The 27,752-nt window shown below is 44.7% G+C and overlaps 1 protein-coding gene across 1 annotated transcript; it reads right to left on the bottom strand.

The window, feature by feature from the left end:
* Positions 1-532: 532 nt before the first annotated feature.
* INO80C (INO80 complex subunit C) lies at positions 533-26,930 on the bottom strand. Its single transcript, XM_046671897.1, has 5 exons — positions 23,102-26,930; positions 7,823-7,933; positions 6,672-6,783; positions 5,657-5,724; positions 533-890 (listed from the first exon to the last, which is right to left on the bottom strand). Exons 1-5 carry the CDS (start codon positions 23,378-23,380, stop codon positions 759-761), a joined length of 702 nt encoding a protein of 233 aa, XP_046527853.1. The 5' UTR covers positions 23,381-26,930; the 3' UTR covers positions 533-758.
* Between the last annotated feature and the right edge of the window lie 822 nt (positions 26,931-27,752).

Raw genomic sequence — 27,752 nt, 5'->3', positions numbered from 1 at the left:
GGTCCAGGAGTGCTTCCTCTTCTCAGGGGATGGGGAAGCAGGCTTCGGTCAGAGGGGCAGCATCCTGTACCAGGACACAAGCCCTTCTTGGAAGGGGTGTCGACGTTTGTACCCCACACCTCCAGCAACGAGGCCAGGGCTGGTGATGCAGTCAGCTCGGCTGCTAAGACGAAATGCCACAGACCGAGTGGCTTAAATCCAGCTGTCTATCTTGGTTCTGGAGGCTGGTTCAGAGGCCGAGGCACAGGGCAAGGACTGGCCCAGTGCGACAGGGCGAGTCACTCAGCTCTTTCTTCTCCAGCCCCAAGTCTGGATCTCGTCCAAGCATTCTGATCAAAGAGAAAGATTAACATGCTCGAAAGAGTGAGTCACGGGGATCCGGAATAATCCAGCCCTGTTGTCAGGATCCATTGTTGAGTCTTCAAATGTGTTATAAGAGAGTTCGGAGCTTTGAAGCAAAAATTCGGGGACTTACTTGGGTTACATTAAAAGCACAATTTTATATTTTCTTGTCAAATAACTTTACTTGAGGCAACAAATGAAATATAATTTAATTCAACAGGAAATATCACACTTAGAGGGAAAACATAGAAAAAAAAAAAAAGCAAAACCTTAAATTAAAGCCAAACATTCTTTCCAAGGCATGGCACTGACATTTCCAGATTGACAGCAGAATGAGTTTGTTTCCATGAAACAGAATCATGAGTCCAAAGTCTGCCTTTGAAACAGTTTTCCACTTCATCTCCGTTTCTCAAGGCTCAGGGTACGATGCTTGTGGCCTTTCTCAGGGCTAGGTAGCCAGTGACAACATCAGACGGCAGCCTCCGAATGTAAGAAAACTCTTCGATGGTGCTGAACCGCAGCTTGCTCTGGGGGTCAGTGTAGTTGGCCTGGATGAGAAACAGGCAGAGGGAAGGGCAGAAAGCTGTTGTTGGTGGCGATGTTTTAAGTGCAACATTTTTTTCTGTTTTACGGAAAGTGAAATATTTCTTCATCATGCTTTACTCTACCACCAAGAACACTAAATTGCTCACTTGGGCAAAGACTCATTCATCTTCCCAGACTTGAGAAATACTTCAGGGTGTGGACGGGAGGAAGAGGCATAACCACTGTCAGACACTAGGACCGTTCTGGTTGGTGCCTCAAGGTCTGCAAGGAACAGATCCCAAACTGAATCCATGATGATCCTCCCTCCCTGATCCCTGCCTTCAAACTCCTACCTGCTCCAAACAAATGTTCCAGATCTGTTCCCCAAGGCAGGGAGCGGCCCCTCCATGCGGGCTGGGCACACCCGCCCCTCCCAGCTACTGTCCACTGATTCCAAATGCACTCCTCCCCTGCTCTTCCATGCCCTCCTCATGCCACTTCCTTGGCTCCCTGGGTGACACTGCAGTGCTGGGCAGGCCACCCACTCTTCCACTGGAAGAGACTGCCGTCCTAACTTCAGCCATGGTCATTTACACCTTGCAATTCTGATCATGTCATTGCTCAGCGTGAAACCTCTCAATGGCTCCTCTCTGTTCTCAGGACAAAGGCCAAGTCCTCAGCATGGCTCCTCAGACCCTACAAGCAAGCCGGCGCCCTCCTCCTTCCCAAGCCTCTTCCTTAGCCACATGTCCCCACTCGCTGGTTCCAACTGCCCTGGCTCTCAGTACCCCCTCCTGTCATGCCCCATTCTCCTTTTCCTCAGGAGCGGTCCCCACCCTGGCCCACTCTGCTCAGAATCACTTGCTCATCCTTCAGGACTCAGCCTCCAAAGTCCTATCATCAAGGAAGCCTTATGCGCTCCCCTCCAGGAGGTCAGGACCCCATCTCCACTTGCACCTCACCACACCTCTCTCCTGGGGAATGCTTATCTCTGTTGCTTGTACATTTATCATCTGCCTGACTCTCACTCAGGTCTAGGCTGTGAGGCTCCAGGAGGCAGGAAGCCCGTGGTTTGCTTATCACTGTGTCCCGGCTCCTAGTGCAGTGCAGAGCGCCCAGGGGGCCGTCAGTCAGTGCTGTACAACCAATGATGAAGGAAGGAAGGAACAAACAAACAGCCGATCAGGACAATCACAGAAAAGAGCGTTTGCTTCCCATTGACATATCTAAATTCTCTTTTGGTCTGTTTTCCCCATGTGCAAAGTGGAGAAGATAATCTACTTACTATATACCTCAAGGCACATGGCTTCTATAGATTTTGAAACAGAAAACATGAGGGTGAGTCATTTGGAACTCCTTTGGAAAAATTATACAAGATGCCTTTAAAGTCTAGACAGATAAGGTCCAATTACTCAAGTGTGGACTGTCTGCCCCAGTGCTGACGATCTCTGCGTGGACCGAGGCTCGCAGCAACGCCGTGTCTCAACAAGGGGGGCTCGGCTCCGTGAAGAAGCGACAGGCTGAAGGGAACTGAGTCAGAGCTGTCTCATACTCTAAAACTTCTTCAGTCCTGCCACTGGGGATCTCCCTGAGCCATTTCGTGTCTGCATGTCAGGAAAATGAGATTATTCCTAAAAGCTAAGACTAATTAAAGCTCTCTATAAAATACAACTTTGATCCTTTGGCTTAATCTAGATATTGCCTTTCTGTACCACATTTCTTTTAATGACTGTAATATAATGGAAGGCTTAAAGAGAAAAACAGCCAAGTCCCTTTTAAGGGCTCCTGGCCATGAGGCAGTTAGATGAACAGCTGGCAGGGGGAGGCTGCCCTGCCGCTGTGAGCAGGGTGCAGGCATGTGCATCTGGCTTTGATCATCTGGCCTCCATATATGAACCAGCCCCGGCCCGGCTCCATTTCTGTGGCCGCCTCACTCCCACCACCAAACTGTGCTGAGCTGGCCCGCCCAAGTTCAGACCTCAGTGCCAAGGCTGCTGAATAAATAATGCAGAACACAGAGATACTGTGGCACCAACAAAAAGGTCACCAACAAAAACTTGCACAGATGGACCTGACCAGTGTGCTGAACAGAAGGAGGATGCCGAGTGACAGCCCAGAGTCGAACAAGTGAAGAATTGTCCTCCTGCAGTCTGCCCTCCTCCAGGTTCTGCCCCTGGACCCTGAACGAACCAAAGGCCACTTTCCCGGAGGGCAGCAGCGAACAGCTCCAAGGCCTCCTGGCTGCGGGGTGACAGACTGTCCACTGCTCCCCCATCTCACCCCGAGCCACAGTACTTTGCATAGCTTTGTAACAAGGGCTAAACACAAGTGTGACCTGCATGCCTTCCTGCCAGGCCCAAGCACAGGGCAAACAGTCACTTGGCCGGCCGGGAACAGGTGCGTCAGTGTAAACACGAGCTGGGCTTTATTTTTTAATTACGTTAACTTTAATTTATACAAGTAACAGATAAACATATCCTCCTCTAAAAAGAAAAAGAAAACATTATGAAGAAGACTAAAGTTCCCTTTTACCACCGTCTACCATGCAAAAGTCCTTTGCCCTACCCTGAGGAACCATGGTTAGGTGGGCACCCTTCCAGACCTTGTTTATATACACCCTTGCACACACGTATAAACACACCAGAGAAACTGCCCAATTTTTTTGTGAGTGCGTATTGATTTTCACTTAAGTGGGACCAGGCTGTTTATACTGCTTTGCACCTTTCAGTAAACAATATGTCTTGGAAGTTTATCCATGTTGTTACATATACATCAAGCTCGCAGAATAGTATGAACACCCCCCAAGTCCTCCCCATGGCCCACCGCTGGCTGACTTTTATGTTGTTGTTGATGCTGTTTTATGTTATTTCTAATATTCTGCTAACACATTTTCTCACAAGCATTACTGCATGAAGCTCCTTGTGCAGAGTTTCTCCAGGGAGCTGCCCAGAGGGCAAATTGCTGGGTCACAGGCTTTGCGTTTTTGTCTCAACACGTGGTGTCAAACTGCCCTCCAAGAAATTCGCACCAATGCAGATTCCCCCCTCAAAACAGCAGGGTGTGAGGATACCCGCTGCTCTACGCCGCGAACAATCAAATGTCTTCATTTCTTCTCCCTGATGAGTCTTTTTCCTAATTATCAGGAAGGGGGAATATCTACTTAGTGGTCATCCGTATCTCCTCCTTGTACCTGTCTCTTCATATCCTTTTAGGCAATTCTTCTATGGGGTTGGCTTTCAATGATTTGGTGGAGTTCTCTATATATTCAGAATTTCTTAATTCTTACATACAGTGGCACAAGAGGTTGCCTGTCATGACAAGCCCTTTGCCGATGGCATAAAGGGGCCAGGAACAATGCTTCTCAGGATGATTCTCATGCCTCCTATTGTGTGAAAGCCATTGCACCACAGATGCACTGCCTGCTGATGGTGAGGATAAAATACGCTCCAAGGGGCCACCCTCCAAGTCTGGCCATAAACCACAGCTTCCATGAGCTCAGCACAAAATGTCACAGGGAGAAATTTCCACTTTGGGCCCTAACAGAATAACTGGTGCCAGACTAGCTCTCTTACCATAAGCAACTATTAAAATGAGTCAAATACATAAGACAACTATTTTCAGGCAGTAGACAAGAGATAGCGTAAGACTACAACATTTCTCTCAAGTTGAAGTCCCCTCAGGGGGCATTTAGGAGGAGATACATGCCTGTGAATGGATGTGAAAAAAACCCATCACACACACACACACCATTTTATCGCACTTCCACTTTCCCTATCGTTTTTTAGGATCACTATATTTAAGGGTCTATGTTAAAAAGTTTGTAGTACACTGAGGAGTGTGTGCTCTCTGGAAGAAAAGCTAAAACATATGACTAATTCAGAGAGTATAAGACTATTTTAAAAAATATAATAAAAACTCAAATCTTTCCCAAAGTAGAATAGACATCATTAATTCAGTTTGTTTCAGAAGTTGGAGTCATACATTTTCATACAAAGTAAAGCATTTAAATGAACGGTATGAGGTTTAAAAAGTGAAGTGCCTCATTATTTCTACAGTAATGAGAAAAAGCCCATTTCCCGAATTTAACACTGATGAAAAGGATGAAGAAGGTGAGCTGAGAGTCCCACACTTCGCCTGCATCCGGAGAAGAAGGAAATGAGGTGCTCAGAGGCTCCTGAGGTTCAGCGACTGGCCCATATCCCACTCGTCCAACTACGCTGCTGGTTTTCAAACTGTGTTCCCCAGAAGCACTCTAGGGTCACTGTGGTGGGGCATGGGGAGAAGGTCAGAGCACCAGACCCACATGGGACCGCAGTGGTAGGTGGGCTCCAGGAGATTCTGTAAAAGATTTCATTTGGAAAAGGGGTTCTGATGCTTAAAAAGAAGTTTGAAAATGACTACTTTTACCGTAGTGCCTCTTTAGAGAAGTTTAAATATATTTTTAAAAAGTGTACTATCATCCCTAAAATGCAGGGAATTTTTAAACTTCAGCAGTAAAAAAAAGAAACAGTTGTTTCTTTCATGTTATCTCATATAGTTAACGAGCAGAGGAAAGAGAAATGAAACCTGGGTCTCCTGCTTTCTGGAGCAATCCTCTCTCCAGGCTGCCCACACAGATGCCCCATGTTGCAGCTCGTCTAAAATTAATGTGTCATCACTTCCACACAAACCCATTACCTCCTCAAAGTCTAGAGCATCCAGGCAGGACCAGTGGTGGTCAATATTCAACACTGTCTAAATCTTCATTTTAATTCGGTGTTATAAGACATAGAGATGTAATTATACTCACAAGAAGTCCTGAAACATCAGAATACTTCTTAGCTGGTTTAAAGGATGGAGGAGCATCAATACTGAAGTCTGGGGGGACAAAAAAGAAAATAACTAAACTGGCTTCAAAACATTCAGATCCTTTCCCTTTTTTTCTACAATATGGTTTGATAATATTCCTGAAATTTTTACTTTGTGATTAAGTACTCACAGCAGTCTCTGGGGAAATAATGCCGTATATGTCATAGACCAAGTGTGGGCTCCGGATCTTGCTCTGCCCTGTCCCCAGGGACCCCCTACTCCACCAGAAGCACCGGAAGCTCATCTGCCCACCAGCCACTTTCACTGTGTCAGGCTACATGGGCTGGTGGTGGTGAGATGCCAAACAACCCACTGACTGGATCTGAGCATCCGGACACCGGAATGTCCACACCCAGACAACTGACTAGCTCACTTGTCACCCGTCTGAGTCACCCCAGGAAAGAGGTGCAGTGGGAACGGAGACACAGGGAACTTGAACCTGTACTTTCCAATGATGCTGAACAGAACATATAGCAGCGCTTTACACATATTTGGAAACACTGCGGCACAAAGCATTTACTCTGAAAAACACCGGCTCAGCGAGTACAACAGAGTTGGCCTTTAAGCTGGTCGTCAGAAACCCTCGCAAATCTTGGGCAACTTTGTTCTTGGAAACAAATTTTAACAGTAGCCCTTGATTTTTGTCTAACAGAAACATTAATATCTTTTCTAACAGAAACACTAATATTATCATATCTGGACCTATTTCTCCAGGTGGAAATGTTAACAGTGACACTAAAAACCACACATCCATGACCACACAAACAGATTAAACACAGATATAGTTACGAGGAAATAGACACATAATCTCTTTACATTCATGCCACTCTAAAATTCCTAAGCTAAAAATGGTGTCCTACATTAACGCAAACACAATAAAATAATAAAAGAGGTTTGTTAAAAGAAAGTTCCTAGTCCAAACATTATAAACACATAGAAGGCTCTCGACAGCTCACAGTTAGGATCGTTCAGTTGCCATGGCAACGCCCTCTCAGCAGCGAGAATTTGTTTCAGGTTCTTCCAGGTTCTATTCTTCTTGCCAGCTACCGCACCACCATGGCCAGAGTGCTCGAATTAAAAGCATGGGTGAGAAGAAACAAAAATCAATGGAGACTGCCATTTCAGAATCTGACATTTATGCTTATTCATAATTATAACATGCCCCTCATTCTGTCAGCAATCATTTATACCCCAAGGCTTTTTTTTTTTTTTTTAAGTATTATGCTGTACACTTTAATCTTCCTTATAAAAAACAAAGCTTTTGGATGGTCAAAACTCAGGAGTGAGTTAGGGATGAAGTAGAAATAAAAAGTTATTTTTTTTTCCATGCACATAGCAAATCACCTCCCGTATTGGATCTAACTTTAGAGAATTCACTCATGAACTTCCCTTACTTTAAAATAAATTTACTACAAAGTTAGATTTAAACTCATGATCACATCTCTAAACCCCCTTTTGAGGGCAAGACTGCCTGCAAATTACTGATGATCCTGGAAAACCCACGTAAGCCTCAGTCACGGCATGGCAAGCCTTCTGGAAATTCTTTTTTTTTCCTTTTCGTCCTATGAAGATGACAAAATAAAATGGAAAGAATACTAAAATCTGTTGCAGGCATTGGTAACACCATATTTTCAAAACTAATTAATGAAACATCTTTTAATGGTATAAACTGAATTGCTGTCATTTATTATACTCCTTGAGGACGAAAGGAAGAGTAGCCTGTTTCTGCTTTACAGCACAATAGTTTAGATTTACTTAAAGAAACTAATGAGGTGCAATCTTCTTTTCGTTAGTTATTTCAAATCTCATCTAAAACTTATGTGAGACCAATGCAAAGGGAGGGTGAACAGTCATCATGGAAATGAACCACCCTCCAAATAGGATCCCTTAACAAATTCCACAAGGGGTACCCAAATCCTCGGGAACTGGCATATCAGGAGAGCAACAACAAGGGCCCTTCTGCTCCTGCCCCACCCCTCCCACAACAGCCCATGACAGAGAAGGTGGCAACTGGGACTGATGCAGAAGGGGACACCAGTGCCTAGCAAGATCAGAGGCCGACGTATGGTGGTTTGGTTTTTTATTTATAAATACCTTAGATGCTTACCACAAAGTTGGGATCCTTAAATGGCAAAGGTTTGGCAGCCTTTTCCATAGGTCCTGTGCTAAAATCAGAGGGCACCATTTTATTCTCACTCATGGCTTCCATGCTGATACCCTTAAAACACAGTAAGAATAGAATGAGGTCAGTTTCTTTCAGCTGAGTTCCCTAACTCAGCTCTCAACAAGATCTGAGATGATACTACAGGACATGCAAGGCAAGACAGTGTGCGCAAAGCTCCGGCAGGTGGCCTGCGCCAGAGGAGGGCGTGCCAGACCAGGAGCAGCACCTGCTGTGCAGAAGCCACAGGAGAGACAGCTGCTACGTTTCCCAGCTCCCCTGTGTGCCAAGCCCAAGGATGGGTGTCCTATCTGAGCTGGCTCATTTAACTCTGACAACCACTACAAGAAAACTGAGGCTCAGGGCGATGGTTCAAGGCTACACAGTGATTATCTTTGGATTCAAACCCAAGTGGGGCCAATTCCAAAGCCCCCGCCACCCCCATGACACCACATGGCCCCTACTCCTGCTGATCTTACCAAATTGTGTCTTGAAACATTAAGACAAAAAAGGTCCAGCCGCTTGAAGGGTCATCATCCAGAGAACCCAGGCTAGAGCTGTATGCTTAGGGGCACAACAGGACATGGGCATTCTGAGGGAGGAACATAGAGGGAGAGGAGGCTGGAGGGCAACGGAGTCAGCTAGCTGAGGCGAGAGTGCGCTGAAAGCAGGCTAATATGCTTTAAAATAAAAAAACTTTTTAATTTTTTTTTCAGATTTTTAAATTTTTTTCCTTTTTCTCCCCAAAGCGCCCTGGTACATAGTTGTATATTTTTAGTTGTGGGTCCTTCTAGTTGTGGCATGTGGGATGCTGCCTCAGCATGGCCTGATGAGCAGTGCCATGTCCACGCCCAGGATCCGAACCAGTGAAACCCTGGGCCACCGAAGCAGAGCGCACTAACTTAACTACTCGGCCACGGGGCTGGCCCCCCCCCCTTTTTTTTAAATATATGTATTTTTGTGTGTGTAAGGAAGACTGGCCCTGAGCTAACATCTGTTGCCAATCTTCCCCTTCTTGCCCGAGGAAGATTGTTGCTGAGCTAACATCCGTGCCAATGTTCCTCTGTCCTGTGTGGGATGCTGGCACATCATGGCTGGACGAGCAGTTCTGGGTCCACGCCCCGGGATCCGAACCTGCTAACTCTGGGCCGCCAAAGCCAAGTGTGCAAACTTAGCCACTACACCCCCAGGCCAGCTCCAAAATAAAAAACCTTTTAAGAAAACAATCACAAAGGAAAAACAAGCCAAGGTAAGAAATCACTTCTGATTTCTAACACAGTTTCTAATCTTCCCAGACTGCAATAAACTGTTTTCTAATTGATATAAAATTTACATACAGTGAAATGCGCAGATCTTAAGCGTAGGTTTCATGAGTTTTGCCAAATGTTTACACTTGTGTGAATCACGTCCCTATTGAGATACAGAAGATTTCCATCAGCCCAGAACATTCCCTCATGCCCGTTCCTAGTCAATACCTTCCGCCCTCAGGGACAACCACTGCTGATTTCTACCCACATTACCTATTCTAGAACATCATATGAGTGGAATCTGACAGCACGTACTGTTGTGTTTGGCTTCCTCAGCTCAGCATAAAGTTTTGGAGATCACCCATGTTGCTGCATGCATCAGTAAGCTGTTTCTTTGTATTTGTATACTACTCAGCAGAGTAGTGGTCCACCATATGAATTTACCACAATTTGTTTATCCATTTTCCTGTTGATGAACATTTGGGTCATTCTCAGTCTTCCACTATTATAAATAAAGCTGCTGTAAACATTCTGTACAAGCCTTTGTGTGGACATGTGTTTTTACTTCTCTTGGGTAAACACCTAGGAGTAGAATGGTTGGGTTATGGACTAAGTGTTTAACTACTTAAGAAACTGCTAGATCATTTTCCTAAATGGCTGCCCTCTTTTACACTCCCAGCAGCAGTGTACGAGAGTTCTGGTTGCATATATACATATTCCACCACCACTACTCCCAGCACCCTGCAATGGCATCCATGTGGTGGGAAGGACAGTGGTGAAAACAGGGACCACTGCTGAAATAGTTCTCTGAAAGGTCTCTTCTCAAACGCCTTCCCAGACTCCTCCTCAGGGTCTCTTTACAGGGGCCTGTGCTCCTCCTCTGTTCATGCATCTCTTGTGTCTGGACTGCCCCTCACCTCATCCTCCCCCTATTCAGTCTTTCCTAACGTTTCTCCCCTCCAAGGCTCAGCTCAAGTGTCAACTCTCTAAGAACTAAGTGGCCTCCAATTTCTCATCCTTTTCCTACCGTCTGTAGCCACAAGCTATCTTTCTCTTTCGTCTCTCCTTTTCTTCCTTCCCTCCCTCTCTCTCTCCTGACCCTTTGCCCCCCACACCGTCCCCCCTTTCTCCCACAGTCCTTTGCCCTTATCTGGCACCTTCCTTAGCTCAAGCTTCAGAGGAGGGACTCTGTAGTGCCCACTCCATTCTCTACAGCACAGTCAGTGACACACTTCTAAATGCAAGCTTGATGTCACTCCCCTATTTACAACTGTCAGTGATTCCCACTGCCCTTGGGATTAGGAACAAATTCTGGCCTCCTCTCCAGCCTCGCCTCTTGTTCCCCCTCCTTCCTGCATTTTGTATTTTCTGGTGCAAAATCCATGAGTCATTTTCTACACAGCACAAATAGTTTCCAATGTTTCCATTTTCATTTAAGCTTTACTAAAATTATTTTAATCGCGATTACTCCACATCAGTTTTAACTTTACAACAAAGATTAGATTTAGCATTTTGTACATAACTAAATTTTATTGCCCTTGTGACTTTTCCTTCACTGTCATAGCACGTCTGCCAGGTACACGTGTACTGGGAGACCAATTTGATGAGGCAGATTTGATTCTCCCATCACATTGAATCAATAACCAACGTTACCTCGTGCGGTTTTAGCCAGTTGGCAATGTTATTTCATGTGGACTATTTGTAAGAGTAATATCTATTATAAATTCCATCTGTGATTGATAGTTTGTATTTATGTCTCGGTCAATGAAAACAGCAGCTTTGTGAACAACAGACCGGAAGAAGGAGAGACAAAGTGCAGAGGTATGCGGATGAGGGAAGGGAGCGATTCAGAGTGGGAATGCACAGAGGGGTCAAGACATCCGGCTTCACTATAGCAATCAGTCTTCTGTCCTCTGCATCTAACCTAGTGCTGGCATAGAGTAAACACACAATGATCACTGACTGATTAACTGGAGTTAAGGAACAAGATAGCGCACCATAACTAAACGCCAGCATCAGTGTGTAAGATGTATTGGCTCTGGAGTTTACTGCAAGGAAGCATCTCCGGGTGGGATGCAGTGACTGAACACAAAGGAACACAGGGAGGATAATTCAAAAACGACTGGGCTTGATTACCGACGGGGCAGAGGGAACAGGGAAATGGGAAGGGAAGGGAAAGGAGTAAAACTACTCTAAGAATAGCTTTTTGTAGTTTTGACCTTTTGAACCATGTTGAAGTTTCACATACTAAAAATAATAATAAATAAAACCAACAAGGATGGGGCAGCAGATAGAGAAAAGAAATACAAACAAAATAAATCAACCTAACTGTGTTTTGAATGAATAACACAACCACACTGAAGGGGAGGAGGGGGAATTTGGGCACAGTATGTCGGCAGTAGAGCCTAAGGTTAAAGGCACAAAGAACCATAAACAGTTGGTAGGTTTGTTTCTCACAAGGGTACAGGTTGATAACTCTGAAACTACTTTATACATATTCTAAGATGAAGTAAGTAAGGAATGAGGGAAGGCTAGAGTGAGCCCTGCACCAGTGGACTGAAATCAGAGGTTATCAACAGAACTCATGGTCTTTAACATATACACAGACAGAGAAACACAGCTACAGAGGTGGGGGGTATACACACACACGCCTATACCTCCTAGTTCTCTCCACTGAGAGGGCTAGAAACAATGGACGATAGGCACACCAGTGTTCAGATCCTGGTTTCTAAACATCATTCCCCAAGAACTAGTGATCCTTGAAGAAATGGCGGATTCCAGGGCTGGGGCAGGAAAGTATGAGATGAGCCTTGTGGTGCCAGAAAGCAAGAAAATACCGTATTAATTTGCTAGGGCTGCCATAAAAAAATAGCACAGACTGGGTAGTTTAAACAACAGAAGTTTATTTTCAACAGTTCTGGAAACTGGAAGTCCAAGATCAAGGTGTCAGCAGGTGTGGCTTCTCCTGAGGCCTCTCTCCTTGATCTACGGATGAACATCTTCTCACTGTGTCCTCACATGGCCTTCCCTCTGTGGTGTCTCTTCCTCTTCTTATAAGGACACCAGTCATATTGGATTAGGGGTCCCCCCTTAGGACCTCATTTAACCTTAATTACCTCTTTAACAGCCCTATCTCCAAATACAGTCACATTGTGAGGGGTACAGGGGGTTAGGACTTCAACATATGACTCTCGAGGGGACACAATTCAGTCCACAACAGCATTCTCAAAAAATGATGGGAGTATATTAAAGGACACAAGAGTCAGTTTGAAGAGGCTTCCAGTAGCCGAATCTATAACAAACTCTTACGACTCAACAATAAAAGGACAAATAATTCCATTTTACAAAGGGAAAAGGATGTCAATAAACATTTCTCCAAAGAAGATATACAAATGGCCAGTGAGCACATGAAAAGATGTTCATTGCCATTAGTCATCAGGGAAACGCAAACCCAAACCACAATGAGATATCATTTCACACCCACTGGGATGGCTATAATCAAAGATGCATAATAACATGTGTTGGCGAGGATATGGAGAAACTAGAACTCTCATACATTGCTTGGGAGAACGTAAAAGGGTGCAGTCACTTGGAAAAACAGTTTGGTGGTTTCTCAAAATGTTAAATATAGAATTATAATATGACCCAATAATCCAACTCCTAGGTATACACCCAAGAGAAGTGAAAACATATGTCCAGGCAAAAACTCATACATATTCGCAGAAGATTATTCATAAGAGCAAAAAGTCCAAACAATCCAAACATCCATCAACTAATGAATGCATAAACACCATGTGTGCCTCCATATAGTGGAATGTTATTCAACCATAAAAAGGAATGAAGTACCATACATGCTACAACATGGATAAACCCTGAAAGCATTATGCTCACTGACAGAAGCCAGACACAAAAGGCCACATATTGTATGATTCCATTTATATTGAATCTAGAGTAGTCAAATTCATAAATACAGAAAGCAGATCAGTGGTTGTCAGGGGCTGGCAGGAAGGGGGAATGGGCAGTGATTGCTAATGGATAGGGGATTTCTTTTTGGGGTCATGGAAATATTCTCAAATTAAATAGTCGTAATGGTTGCACAACTCAGTGAATATACTATACGCCACTGAATTGTACACTTTAAAAGGGTGGATTTTATGGTATATGAATTATATCTCAATAAAACTGTTACAAATAAAAAATAAGTTTATGAAAGAATGAACGAATAAAGCTAGGAATGGACTGTAACCCATAGAATAAAACGAGAATCAATGAATACAAATACTGATTTTAAGAATGAATAAGTGAATGGGAGAAAAGAGAAAGCCCTTGCTCACAGTAAGATTCTGATTAATAATTGCAGAAAGAATAAAAGAATTAGAAAGTCACCATTTGGTAACCACCAGCATAATAACTGTTTCAGGCAAGAATCATCCACGGACACTAACAGTGGGTAGCAAAAGTATGAACAGAAAAAACATATTTACACAGTCTCAAAGTAACTCCCCATAAGATACTTTAATACAAACAGAAAATTAATAAGTTTACCATGGAGAAACCTGGCAGACACCACCTTCCTAAGTGCTCAAAGCTAACATCAACAGTAATGGGACATATTGACATCACGTGCCACAACACGATGCACCGAGAAGGGGACATCATCACTTCTCCCCCCTTGCCCAAAATGTATTACCCAAATCTAGTCATGAGAAAATATCAGACAAGCCCCAATTGAGAAACATTCCATAAGATAAATGAATGGTGCTCTTCAAAAGGGTCAAGCTCATGAAAGATAAAGACTGAAGAACCGTTCTACATGAAAGGAGACTAAAAATGACAACTAACTATGACATACGATCCTAGATGGGATCCTGGACCAGATAAAGGACAAGAATAAGGTCTGTGTATTAGGTACCAGTGTTGCTTCAAAGTTAATCCCCTAAATTTGATACTGTACTGTTGTTATGTAAGGGAACGCCTCTGGTTTTAGGAAATCCACATGGAAATATTTAGAGGATTTTTTAAAAAATGGAGTGGCACGGAACCCGAGGAAGAAGTCGCAGCTGGTCAAGAAGAGTGACAGCCACCTGCTCTTTCAAGGTGATGGTCCAGGGGCAAAGGGGAGAGCACAGGCCCACTGGCTGGAAGGCACATGAGGGGAGTAGGTCTAAGGAAACCTGCCAGTGTCGGAAGAAGGAAAGGGGCCATTCTCCAGAGGAATCTAACCACACTTCATAAGGGTGCTCCACAAGACTACTCAGTGAGGAACCGGCTGATGGGCGTGAACTGTCAGGAGGCTGGGCCTACAGGGTGGCCTAAATTAAGAGAGAGAGAGAAAAACCACCCTCAGAACTGCGCAGTGAGCACCACATCAGAACAGAGAAACCAAAGGGCTACAGATGACTCAGGAGAAACAGGCAGAATGCAAAAGAGGTTTCCTGGGCCCAGACACACTTTAAGTTTCAACTTTATTGTTGGAGTTTTTCACAAAGAAAATGACTACTTATATAATGTTGTTTCCATCTGGGAGAAAATAAACAAACGGAACTGCTAAAGAAGCAAAGAGGAGATACTCAAGAGAAATGAAGAAGCAGGCCCCAAGGCCTCCAGTGGTGAATCAGAAACATCCACAGAACGTGTCCACCTCACAGAGTGCCAGCCTCAAGCAGTGGCATTAGCTTTTTCTCCTGCATCAGAACTGCTGAAAGACTGTATTTCCCCCTTTCTCTTCATGCCTCTTCCCTCATTCCTAATGGGGAAGCTCACAGGTGCTGTGTGCACAGTGAAATCCTGGGAAGGAATACAGGGCATTCTTTTGACATAGGCTGTTTGTTCCCAGGCTCCAGGAAGACCCAGGAGGACACCCGCAGGCAGAAATGCTTCACTGAGACTCGGGCAGGTGGCGCTGCCCCAGAGGCCACTAAGAAAAGCAGGTAGCTCAGCAAGTCCATGTAGGTCGGAAGGTCTTGGAGCTCTGCCAGGGGAGAGGATGCACCGTCAGACAGGTGCACCTGCTGAGAGGAAGGGGAAGGTGGTGGGAAGAGAGGACCAGAAGTCTGTATCAGCATTCCGGGTGGCACGCTAGAGAAGAGTCAAGAAGGGAATGAAGATGATGCGCTCAAGTGCTGGATTTCCAAACAGACCCTTCCTGCTTGTTCGGTCCTTCCATCCTCTCCTCTTCCATTTTCAGCAGGGCCAGAGCCCCACTGAGGAGTCAAGCTGAAGAAGGGGTAGAGAAAGGAAGCCACTCCAACGTGAACTGAGCCACATCATTCCAGAGCTGCACCCTGCCTCTGAAGCAGCAAGGGCTCTCTTCCCTCTCTGACAGCCTCTAAAAGAAAATACCATATGATCCAGCTATTCCACTACTGGGTATTTATCCAAAGAACATGAAATCACTAATTCAAAAAGATATATGCACCCCTATGTTCATCACAGCATTACTCACAACAGCCAAGACGTGGAAGCAACTCAAGTGCCCATGAACAGATGAATGGATAAAGAAGACATATATATACACACATATATAATGGAATACTACTCAGCCATTAAAAGACAAAATCATGCCATTTGCGACAACATGGATGGACCTTGAGGGCATTATGTTAAGTGAAATAAATCAGAGAAAGACAAACATTGTATGATTTTACTCCTATGTGGAAGATAAACACATAGATAAGGAGAACAGATTGGTGGTCACCAAAGTGGAGGGAGGTGGGGGGAGGATGAAAGGGGTTAAGGGGCATATATGTATGGTGATGGATGGAAACTAGATTTTTGCTGGTGAACACGATGCAGTCTATACAGAAGCTGAAATAGAGTGATGTACAGCTGAAATTTACACAGTGTTATAAGCCAATATGATCTCAATAAAATAATTAAAGAAAAAAAAGAATACCCCATTCTGGACAGACTCAGAACCGGGTTTTCTGCTTTTCCTTCCTCTTTAACCCCGCCCTCCATGCTACTGCACCCTCATCCTCCCTTCCCGAGCCTCCGCTAAGCTGAAACTCTGCGTCTGTCTGTGACGGGATGAGTGGGAGAGACCGTCAGCCAAAGGCAAGATTGAGTCTGTGAGGCTGGGATGCAATAAAATTGAAAATGATGTACAGTTTCCATATTACTAAACCACTACTGACGTTAAGAGACTTTATGAGATGAACTGTCCCGTCCCAAGACATGAACGCCCTAAAAAGAGGAAAGAAGTAACGCCTAGCACTGAGGGCTGTCCCGCCTCTGCAGCACCAGAAGAGCTGATGTAAGTCCTAGGGAAGAGAAACCTGGCCCGCTATCAAAGAAGCACACGCCTGCCCCAAGCTGAGTCAGGGAGGCCTCAGCTCTGCCCAACTGCAGAGCCCAAATCGATGGCTTCTCCTCTCCAGACAGCAGCCTGCCTGCCTCTGACTCAGACATAAGGATAACCTGCACCTTTAGTCTGTGGCTTTGTCTTATCACTAAAAAATCAAATGCCCACTTACATCTACCTAATAGTATTCTAGATTCAAACAGCCGACCCCAGTCTAAAACAGCAGGGTTACTTGAAACAGCAAAACTGGGAGATGCACCCCAAATATTCAGGGAAGTCAATTAAATAAGAGGACTTAATTCCTTAAGACGTCTATCAACATAGAGAAAGGTTCATGAAATAATCCTAAGCGAAAAGCAGGGGACACAATGTTATACATCAAATGCAATTAGGAAAAACTACAACTACACGTACGAAACACAAATTATAATACTTGGGAAGAAGACTGGGTGACTTTTTACATCCACTTTAAAAATAGAAAAAAAGGAACCTATAAAACAACATTATCATGATTTCTTTTAAAAGTTGGGGTAGAATGATGATTATTATTATTATTTTTTTTTTGAGGAAGATAAGCCCTGAGCTAACTGCTGCCAATCCTCCTCTTTTTGATGAGGAAGTCTGGCCCTGAGCTAACATCTGTGCCCATCTTCCTCTACTTTATATGTGGGACGCCTACCACAGCCTGGCTTGCCAGGCGGTGCCATGTTCACATCCGGGATCTGAACTCGCAAACACCGGGCCGCTGAAGCGGAACGTGTGAACTTAACTGCTGCGCCACCAGGCCAGCCCTAGAATGATTATTTTTAGATGAATAAATCACATCAGTCCAGCATTCTCCGGCTGCCTCCAATTACAGAAGTCTGCCGTCACCTGCACTCTGCGCTAACCTTCTGAAGAAGCAGCTGCTATCACCCAGCTTATTGAGATGTTTTGTTAACTTCTTAACCATTGCAAATTGGTCTATCATGTTAACCCTCAGTCTATGGGTCAATAAGGTTTCTCCGCAGATTTTATCAACTTGAATAAGCATTTGAAAAGGCTAAAATGCCCTCCACTGATCTAATAAAATTCCCCCCAAAAGCATTTGTCTGCAGCATGGATTTGGTTATATCAGAGACCTAATTACATCTTCTAAGGTGGAGAGTGATATCAAGAGAGGCAGTCAAGAAAAAAGAATGTGGACTCTTGACAGTCCACCTGGGTTCCAATCCTGACTCCACCATTTGTTAGCTGTGTGACCTTGGGAAAGTTACTTAACCTCTCTATGCTCCTGTCTTTTTATCTGTAGACTTACAATTCACAGAGGGCTGTTTGGAGAATTAAATGCGATAGCACTTAAAACGTGCTTAGAACAGTACCTGATACATAGTAAATGCCCAGTAAATATTAATTATTACTATTTATCATGATTTCTTTCACTTTAGCACAGTGTATCTGTTCTCCAACCCAAGTTAGCACTAATCATTTTGAAAGTATCATAACCAGAATGGATGGGAGATGGCACTATCCAGATTACGACATTACTGACCAATAACTATGTGAGCTACACTGAAAATATAAACCCAAACAGAGAATTGTAATTCTGTGACCGTGTGTACAACTCAGCAAGCATAAACACTTAATAGCAATTTCTGCTGAATGAAAGATTCATGTTGATGAAATAATAAAATTGTTTCAGTGTTACTAAACTATTTAACACGATTTCCTAGGACTGACATAAAGGAGACTTCTATAAATGCTTTGCTCATCATATTTTTAAATCAAAAATATTCCCTTCAATTTTGGAGGACTTCCAAGCATAAAGCCTTTTAAATTTCTTCTATCACTCAATTTTACTCTAGAAAGAGCACGCACATTCTGGAAAATAAAAGCCACCTTAAGAATCCATCAAGTTATTTTCGCCAATTTCAAAAAAGCCCTCTAATATCTATGTAAATGTCCTGTGTAAATTTTTAAATCCCACGAAAGTTTTATGGACGCTGCTTTTTTGTAAGAAATGAATCAAAATAGCTGAAACTATTGAATCAGGGAAATTTAGATACTGAAAGATCTATACAGTCCCTTTAACTCAAGAAATACAATCATTTCTATAAAAAAACATTTATTTTCCACTGATGAAAGCTTGAGCAACGTGAGACACGTGCACAGCCCTGAAGCTGGAAGGCCTTCCCCCTCCAACCCCACCACCCCTGAGAGTCCACCTCCACCCCCTCTTCCTCCCCACCTCTCCTCCTCCACCATCGCCTACCTTAGTCCTCATCTTCCTGTGTCCCACCACACTGGGGCACCAACACGAGAGAATACATATATTCTTTGGTACATGGTTAGAAATTACTATCTTTTCCTAATTGTTTCATATATGTGATAGGTAGAATTCTAAGATGGCTCTCAGGAATCCCGGCCAATGGTGTACACACACCTTCTCCCAGATATTCAAGCAAACACTAATGTAGGTACTGCTGTGAAGGGGTTTTGCAGATACAATTCAGGTCTCAAGTCAGCTCTCCTTAAACAAAGGAGACTATCCAGGTGGGCCTGCCCTAATCATGTAAGCCCTTTAAATCTGGGTTCAGAGGTGAGAGACAAGAGAAGTCAGAGATATTTGAAGCACGAGAGGGATTTGACGCAAGACAGACTCTCCATAGCTGGCTTCGAAGATGGAGGCGGCCACGTGGCAAGGAACGCAGGCTGACAGCAAGGAGACAGGGACCTCAGTCCTACTGCTGCAAAGAACTGAATTTTGCCAACAATCTGAATGAGCCTGAAAAAGATTTTCCCCCAGAACCTCAAGATAAGAAACTGGCCCAACCAACACTCTGATTTCAGTTTTGTGAAACCTTGAGCAGAGAACCAAACCCTCACATTGTGCCAGGACTTCTGACCCACAGAACCATGAACTAATAAGTAGTCGTTGTTTAAGCCACTAATTTGTGGTTATTTGTTAGAACAGCAATAGAAAACTAATACAATATATGAATGTCACTCTCTCCTCCTGGGAGATTTTTGGGAGGGCAGGGACAAACTATAATCCTTTGAAATGTCTTAAGCATACTCCTGGGGACAGAACAGAAGTAAATCACAATAAATTCTTGCAGATGGAACTGAACTGAAACAGAACAGAAAGGCTGAGCAAGGGACGCAGATAAAGGTCACCTCAGGAAGATTCCAGGCAGCGCTCAGGGCAGCACTGTGCTAAGGCCTGCATATGCTGGGGAACAGGGGACTAGGATCGAAGCCTATATTAGAGCAGGAAAAAAATCTAACACTCCTTTCTGGAGACAGATGTCAAGCTTTTTCCTTCCCCATGGGATTCTCAGGGTGGGAGGAGGGTAACTGGTTATATACCTCATTAGTTAAACACCAGCTGGGAAGAAGAGAGCAAAGGTAAAAGAATTCACTATTAACAGGGGAAGCCCTACTCTCTCCAGCCTGAGGGTTTGCTGAGGCCGCTGAGACGGAGAAGACCCACAGGGATTCCCTAGGCATCCCTTCCCCTCAGCAAGAGCTCTAAGGCCCCCAGAGCTGTGATTTCTCCCAAGTTGGGTTACTGGGGATTTTCAGCATCCTGAAGGCATCTGGCCACTCTCTGAAGTTTGCTGTGGTGGGATTTGATCAATGCTACCTTTAGCCTCAAAACAATCATTCCTCCCAATACGTATCAACTACATTCCTCAGTCTTGGCACAGTTGGATATCAAAATGCACCATGCACACACTGGGATAAAGTACTCAAAATGCATATATCTGGCAAAGGACTTCAATGAAGCGTGTATAACCACATCAAACTAAAAAGCTTCTGCACAGCCAAGCAAACCATCAACATAACGAAAAGACACCCAACGGACCAGGAAAAGAGACTCGCAAACCATACATCCGATAAGGGGTGAATAAGAATTCACACAACTCAACAACAACAAAAAAACTGACTAAAAAATGGGCAGAGGATCTGAATGAACATTTTTCCAAAGGAGATACATAGATGGCCGACAGGCACATGAAAAGATGTTCAATATCACTAATTATTAGGGAAATGCAAATCAAAACCACAACGAGATATCAGCTCACGCCTGTCAGAATGGCTATTATTAAAAAGATAAGAAATAAGCGTTAGAGAGGATGTGGAGAAAGGGGAACCCTCATACACTGCTGGTGGGGATGAAAACTGCTTCAGCCACTATGGAAAACAGTATGGAGATTCCTCAAAAAATTAAAAATAGAACTACTGTATGACCCAATTATTCCACTTCTGGGTATTTATCCAAAGAACATGAAAACACTAATTCGAAAAGATGTAAGCACCCCATGTTCATTGCAGCATTACTCACAACAGCCAAGACTTGGAAACAACCTAAGTGCCCATCAACAGATGAGCAGATAAAGAAGATGTGGTATATATATACACACAATGGGATACTACTCAGCCATAAAAAAAGATTAAATCTTGCCATTTGTGACAACATGGATAGACCTTGAGGGTATCATGCTGAGCAAAATAAGGTCAGATGGACAAAGATTAATACTGTATGATTTCACTTATATGTGGGAGATAAAACGAACAAACACAGAGATACAGAGAACAGACTGGTGGTAACCAGAAGCGAAAGGGGGATGGGAGGTGAAAGGGTAGAGCGGGACTAGACTTCTGGAGGTGAACACAATGCGGTCTATACAGAAGTTGAAACATGATGCACACATCAAATTTATATAATGTTATAAACCAATGTTACCTCAATAAAAAAGAGTATATCAAGAACTCCTACATATTAATAATTAAAAAAAAATAACCCAATTAGAAAAACTCAGGCATTTCACAAAAGATATCAGAATGGGGGGCTAGCCCTGTGGCCAGTTGGTTAAAGTTCCGCACACTCTACTTTGGCAGCCCAGGGTTCGTGGGCTTGGATCCCAGGTGTGGACCTATCTGACTCATCAGCCATGCTGTGGAGGCATCCCACATACAAAGTAGAGGAAGAGTGGCACCGATATTAGCTCAGGGCTAACCTTCCTCACAAAAAAAACAAAACAAACAAACTAACAAAATATTAGAATGGTCAATAAGCCTAAGAAAAGGTGACTGATATCACTAGTAATCAGAGAAATAAAAATAAAACAACAATGAAATACCACCAGACAGCCATCAAGCTAAAATTAAAGATGGACAATGCCAAATATTGTTGAAGATGCAGAGCAACTGGAACTCTCACACTTTTTGGTGGTGAGAATGCACAATACTGCAACTACTTTGGGAAATAATGTTTAACAATCTCTAACTGGGTTAAACGTGTGTCTACCTCATGATCCAGCAATTCCACTATTATCCATCTACCCAAGAGAAGTGAAAGCATATATCTACCCAGACTTGTACAGGAATGTTCAGAACAGCTTATGTATAAAATCCCAAAAACTGTAAACAACTCAAACGTCCATCAGTTGTGTGGTATGTTCACACAGTGTACCAGATACACTGATACAGGTAATAACATGAATGACTCTCAAAAACATTGTTTCACAGAGAAACCTAAACAGACATAAAAGAAAATGCTCTCTGTAATTCAATGTATATTCTGTTCAAAAACGCAAAGTCAATCTATAGTGAGAGATGTCAGAATAATGGTTACCTCTGGCAGGGAGAGAAGAGAGTACTGACTGGAAAGGGTCACCAGGGAATTTTCTGGTGCTCTTGGAAATGTTCATCTTGCTCCAGGTGCTGGCCACATAACTGCATACATATGTAAAAAGTCATGGATCTGTAGTCTTAAGATTTGTGCATTTTTGGGATGCAAATTGTACCTCAATAAAGTATTTAAAAAGGAACCCCAATAAAAGCAGTACCAATTACCAATGCAAGAAGCAACAGGCAGTTAACATCTCTAGAACCTTGTTCTGGGTGAAAGACGCCAAACCACGTGCTGGAGAGGACAAAGTAACAGACTCCATCTTTGCAAATAAAGTGCGGGAGCCAAGAAAAACATTAATCTAACCAAGCCACTCCTCTGCTGAAAATTCTTTGCTGGAATTGCGGAGCCTAGACTGTCCGAATATGGTGAAGTCTCTGCCATGCACTGTGCTCAGCGCTTTCCGACCATGATCTCATCGAATCCTTGGAACAACCTCATGAGGTAAGACCAAACTCACTTTGGGATGGGGAAACTGAGGGTCAAAAAGCACTTTTCTGAGGATGAGGGCAACCATCCGTTTCCATACATCTTGGTATTCCTCCCTGTAGGACATCAGGGAGCTCTGCACCTTACAGACACTCGGTCAATGTCTGTAGACTGGACCAAGGCGAGATACGCTAACTTCCGATGGACTGAAACTCAACAGAAAGAAAAGTCCTGAGCCTTGCTCTAAACGCCACCTCGACGGGAAGGGCGATCCTTCTGCTAAGACAGCAATAACCTCCCCACCTCTTCTGCTCTCCTCAAGGACAACGCCATGCGAGTGGTTCTTGAACCAAATCCCACAAATTCAAACCAAGCAAAAAGCGCTTCACTTGCAGCAGAAACCTGCACTACCAAACCAGAGCCACCGCAAAACCAGGCGCATGCGCCCCGCCTCCGCTCTGCCCCGCGCAGGCGCACGCGCACTCACTGGGCCCCGGACCCCGCGCATGCGCTCTCACCCCGGCCGGCACGGCCCCGCGCAGGCGCAGGGTAGGCGAGTGACAGCGTACCTGCGCAAAGCTAGAGGCAGACACTTTTTTCTTCTTACTGGCGCTATATCCCCCGGCGCTGCTGCCGTTGTGGGAAGGACTGGCGGGCCTCTTCTTGCTGTTCCGAGCTATCCCTGGAGTGGAAGGGGTGGCCACAATGGGAATTTGAGCCGCCATTCCTACCCTGAGTCTGCCACCTCCCCCCACTCCCCACTGCTTTCCCTGTGCAGGCCCTGGAACTGGCGGCTCCCGTTGCTTCCGTCTTGATGCTTGAAAACCCGGCCTGGACTCGCAAAGCATTGGCTGACTTCTCTCGGCCGAGAGTAAAAGGCGGAGCTCGGAGCTGTGGGTCCTTTCCGGGCGGGAAGGTGACACGGGGCGGCGTCCTGCTGCTCCGCGCCGGGAGCCTAGGCACGTGGTTGGAAATCCCCAGTGGTTGAGGAATAGAACATCTCGCGATCTTTTTCTAATAACCGGGTTTTTAAAAATTAATAACTATGTTGCCTTTTCTCACGTTAAGTCGGAAGATTAATCACTTTTGATGTCTGTAAGAGTAAACTTAGGATCATTCTCAGTGGACTAGACAGACCGCCAAGCTGCTAGCATTCTACTTGGTCACTGCCTTCTCGCACGGAAGCAGTTTGTGAATCAGTGGTGCCCAAAGGGACTTGAAGAGTAGAGTGATTCCTCAACTTTTAGGGCTCAAAAACCCCTGTGAGCGTGTAAGCCCCTCCCCCCACACGCACCCCTGAATGTTTACGGGCATACACAAAATTTTACGTACAGATTTCAGGGAGTTCGTAGATCTGCCAAAACCTATTCATGAACTTCGGTGGAACAGTCCGTCCCCATTGTTATTTGCCACATGCTACTCTACTTCAGAAGCTTTACGACATAAACCACATGGTTTATAATTGGTCGGTTAATGTCTTTTTTGGCTTCTGCTAGAATGTAAGCTCTATGAGGGGAAGGCCAGTTGTGTTTGCTCACTTTTCTTTGCTAGGTTCACAGTACCTTGCAAATCATTGGTACGTTCTAAGTATTTTTTGTTAGTGAAGTAATTAATAAATGAATGAACCCGCTGCAGTAACTAGTTGAAGCTACTGTGTTCTAATACAGGAAAGTGGCATATATGGATCTGGATATTTGAAGGAAATAGGCTTTAGAATGACTCAGGTGAGAGAGAACAGTTAGGGAAATGCAATAATGTAACTGACATCTTTTCTCCTTTGGAGAAAGGAATGACCTACCAGTGTTGAAATGTTCTCTTCTGGGCCGCAGTCTCCACCCAGTCCTCACCTAAATCTAGTCTTCCTTATCCCTTATCCCAGTAACTGACAACTCTAACCAGCCAGTCACCTAAGCCAGAAACCAGATATTGAACCTAGGCCCACTCTCTCTACTATCCTACCCTCCTCCCATTCCGGTCGGCCAGCCCCTCAGCTCACTTCTACCCTGGTGAATCCATCTCCCCTCATCTGCATCCCTGCAACAGCCTTCTGATGGAGATTTGGGCCTCCATCTTTTCCTAATCCTCTCTAATCCCAGTCCCTCCTTCACACTGGCTGCCAGAGTGGGCTATCTAAATCACAAATCTAATCATGTCGCTTACTTTCTTATATTCTTCACGGACCTTCAAGGTGAAATCCAAAGAACTTTTTACCTTGGCGTATAAGGTCCCTCAGACCTGGGCTCTGCCCCCTTTCCTTGCTTCATTCCAAACACTTAATTCCCTGTGCTCCAGCGAAGGACTGTTTCCTAAAGTGTATTCTTCTCTTAACTCATCATATTTTGCTTCCATTATTTCCTCTGCTGGGAATGCTTAACCCCTTTGCCTCAGTTCAGATGGTACTTGCCATGAAAAGCTTTCTGCCATCTGATGCACCCTGCTTTCCCTGCCCCTCCCGTAGCCCCACCCTGTGCACTCTTCTCTGAGAGCATTTAGCACAGGGCACTCTGCTGGGCTGCTTCCTGTAATCCCTTAGTAAATGGTTATTGAGTTCAAATACCAATTTCCTGCTTTCAAGAAGTCAGACAAGTGGGTGCACCACCATCTGGCTTCCCGTTGCTAAACTCAGTTCTGATCTTGTCTGATCCCTTTCTTCCTAAAATCTTTCCCTTGGGATTTGGGACACCGCCATCTTTTTACTGTCCTCTTTCCTAACCACTTGTCCTCTCTTCGGCAGTCTTCTTCTACCATGTGGTTTCTAATCCTACTACAGGTTTTTCACAATATAAGTTATGTAGTCCCATTCCTCCAACAGATACACATTTTTAAAGTTTCCCAGGTGATTCTAATGATCAGCCCAGGTTTGGAACTAGACTCTTCCTGCTCAGTCTTTACACATTGAGAGTTCCTTGGTGCTTGGTCAAAGGCCTTCTGCCTTCCTCAGTCTATAGTCTTCCCCAGCCATCTCACCAACTCACGGGGCCTCAGGTGCCATCTAAATGCAGACCACTTTCGTATTTGCATCTCTTATCTGGATCTTTCTCCAAAGATGCATACCAAGATATGAAATTCCTCACCCAGATATAAAATTCCCCACCCAGATGTAAAATCAAGATGCTTACAGGCATCTCACACTCAGCACAGCAAAAACAGAATTGATCATCCTCCCTGCTCCTCTCAAACATGTTTCTCCTTCAGTGTTTCCTATCTCAGTAAGTGCCACCATTATCCACCAGTTGTTCAAACCCAAAACCTGGGAGTCACTCTTGATTCCTCTTCCTCATTCATCTCCGTGCCATAACCCTATTCCAGCCACCATCCTCTCTCTCAGACTTCCACATCTCCTTATTTGTCTCACTGCTTCCACCTTTGGTCCCTACAACCCAGCCACCACATCAATTCCAGATGACCTCTTAACAATACAAATATGCATATTTAGATCATGCGCTCTACTTAAAACCCTTCAGTGGCTTCCTGTGTTCCCTAGAATAGAGTCAATGTCCATAATGTGGTTTCAAAGGCCTTTGACCTGCCATCTCTTCAACCTTGCCTCTCTCCCAGCTCTCTGCACTCTGCTTCAGTTCACTTTTGTCAGTTTCACCGACCAGCTATGTTCCCTGCTCCCTCAGAGCCTTCACACATATTGCTACTGCTTCTGCCTGGGAGCTGCTTTCCTCCCCACACCACCCTCCTCTAGTCTCATTTACTTCCACCCACTCTTCCTATCTTGGCTGACATGCCATTTTTTTGAGCCTTCCTCATCCTTCTAGTTTGGTTAAAATCCCCTGTTGCCTGTTCCTGTCAGCCTCAGCCGTCCAGTACCTATTAATTGCCTGTTTTATGCCAAGCCCTGAGGGTGGAGACAAGGACAAGCAAAAACAGGATAGTCCCTGCTCTCAGGGAGCCCCACTCCAGCAGGGGAAGAGAGACGTTAGATTTGTCTTCTCAGCTGGACATAAACTGCCTGTGGGCAGTTGCCAGGGTCATCAGGATTGAGTGGCGGGGCACCAACAGATGATATTAACAAGGAGAGTGTGAGAAATGTGGGAGGACATCCATGCAAGGGAGCAAAAGCTCTGGGCTGGGGAGAAACCTGTTCCACATCCACCTTGGCGGTACCAGTCACTGCACAGTGGTGGCACATGTAGGGACTCCATGCACTCTGTTGCATGTGTAACTCGCATGCTCCCATATCTATTGGTAAGGAGAAATTAACACCGATGACACATATTCTCCTAGCTTTCATGTTGAGGCAGGGCCTAAGTCTGCCCCAAGTTGTCATCATCCCTCCCCATCCCCCGCCACCCCCCATCCCCCCCCATGTTCCTGAGAACTTGCAGGGTGTGTCTTGCCTTTGCTGTAGTGTGAGCCCTCTCTTGCATTTCCTCCCCAGCCTCCTTGATAGTACCTGCTGCTCCTGTGTCCCTCACCAATGCCACACTTCCTTTGGCGAAGGCTGCTGGGGCCTCCCCTGGAATGCTGATGCCCTCTCTGGGGCCTGCCAATTCAGCAGCCTCAGCCAGAGTTTGGATCCCAGTTAAGACTTAATGATTAAGAATGAATAATGTACTTGTTAAGCTATCTCATATCATTTGAGACATAAAGTACCCACTTGGTTATCGCTCAAAAATCTCAGGAAACACAGCAGATATCTGGGATCATGCTCCTGGATGGAAGACACGCTGTCTCTTGATAACTTGTGTAAAGTATGATAGTCATTCCTCACTGTATAAACAATGGCTGCTCCCGTCGATCTGGGACTCCTTGAGGATGGGAAGAAACTTTGAAGCTGGAGTCAAACCCCTCAAAATCCCCAACTCGCAGCTGCCACAAGAGGCAGCAGAGTGTGCAGTGCATGTTCTGAACTATGGGGAGGTGATCAAACCCACTGCGACGAGAAGCTGATGGAGCCCCTCAAAGACCACCATAGTCCTCTCTGAAGTGGGAGAGCAGCACGTACAGGGGTTGAGGGGCTAACTTCTCCCTCCTCTTTGGAACTTCTGTGATCTCTGTTCCCACCCTGTAAGCCAGAGTTAGATGTCCCGACAAGGAGGCGCTGGCAGCAGCCCGTCTCCTCCCTCACAGACCGTACTACATCGTGTGGTAAATGCCTGTGGTTGCCGGCTCATTTAGGCAGAGACAGTTTCTTCTTCGTCACTGTTTTCAGAGCATTACAGGCCCTCAGTGATGATCGCTGAGTGCCTCATTTAAGCAGTCATTGTC

The sequence above is a fragment of the Equus quagga genome, chromosome 9 (genome assembly GCF_021613505.1).
Source record: "Equus quagga isolate Etosha38 chromosome 9, UCLA_HA_Equagga_1.0, whole genome shotgun sequence".
In the NCBI taxonomy this organism is placed as follows: Eukaryota; Metazoa; Chordata; class Mammalia; order Perissodactyla; family Equidae; genus Equus; species Equus quagga.
Note: the sequence above shows the minus strand (reverse complement) of the source record. Positions and strands in the feature narration are given on the sequence as shown.

Coding starts and splice junctions, on each gene's coding strand:
- INO80C (XM_046671897.1), bottom strand. CDS start 23,380: ATGCTTTGCGAGTCCAGGCCGGGTTTTCAAGCATCAAGACGGAAGCAA. Junction 7,934..23,101: donor CTGCCTCTAGCTTTGCGCAG/GTACGCTGTCAC, acceptor CTGTGTTTTAAG/GGTATCAGCATGGAAGCCAT. Junction 5,725..6,671: donor GCAACTGAACGATCCTAACT/GTGAGCTGTCGA, acceptor TTGTCCCCCCAG/ACTTCAGTATTGATGCTCCT.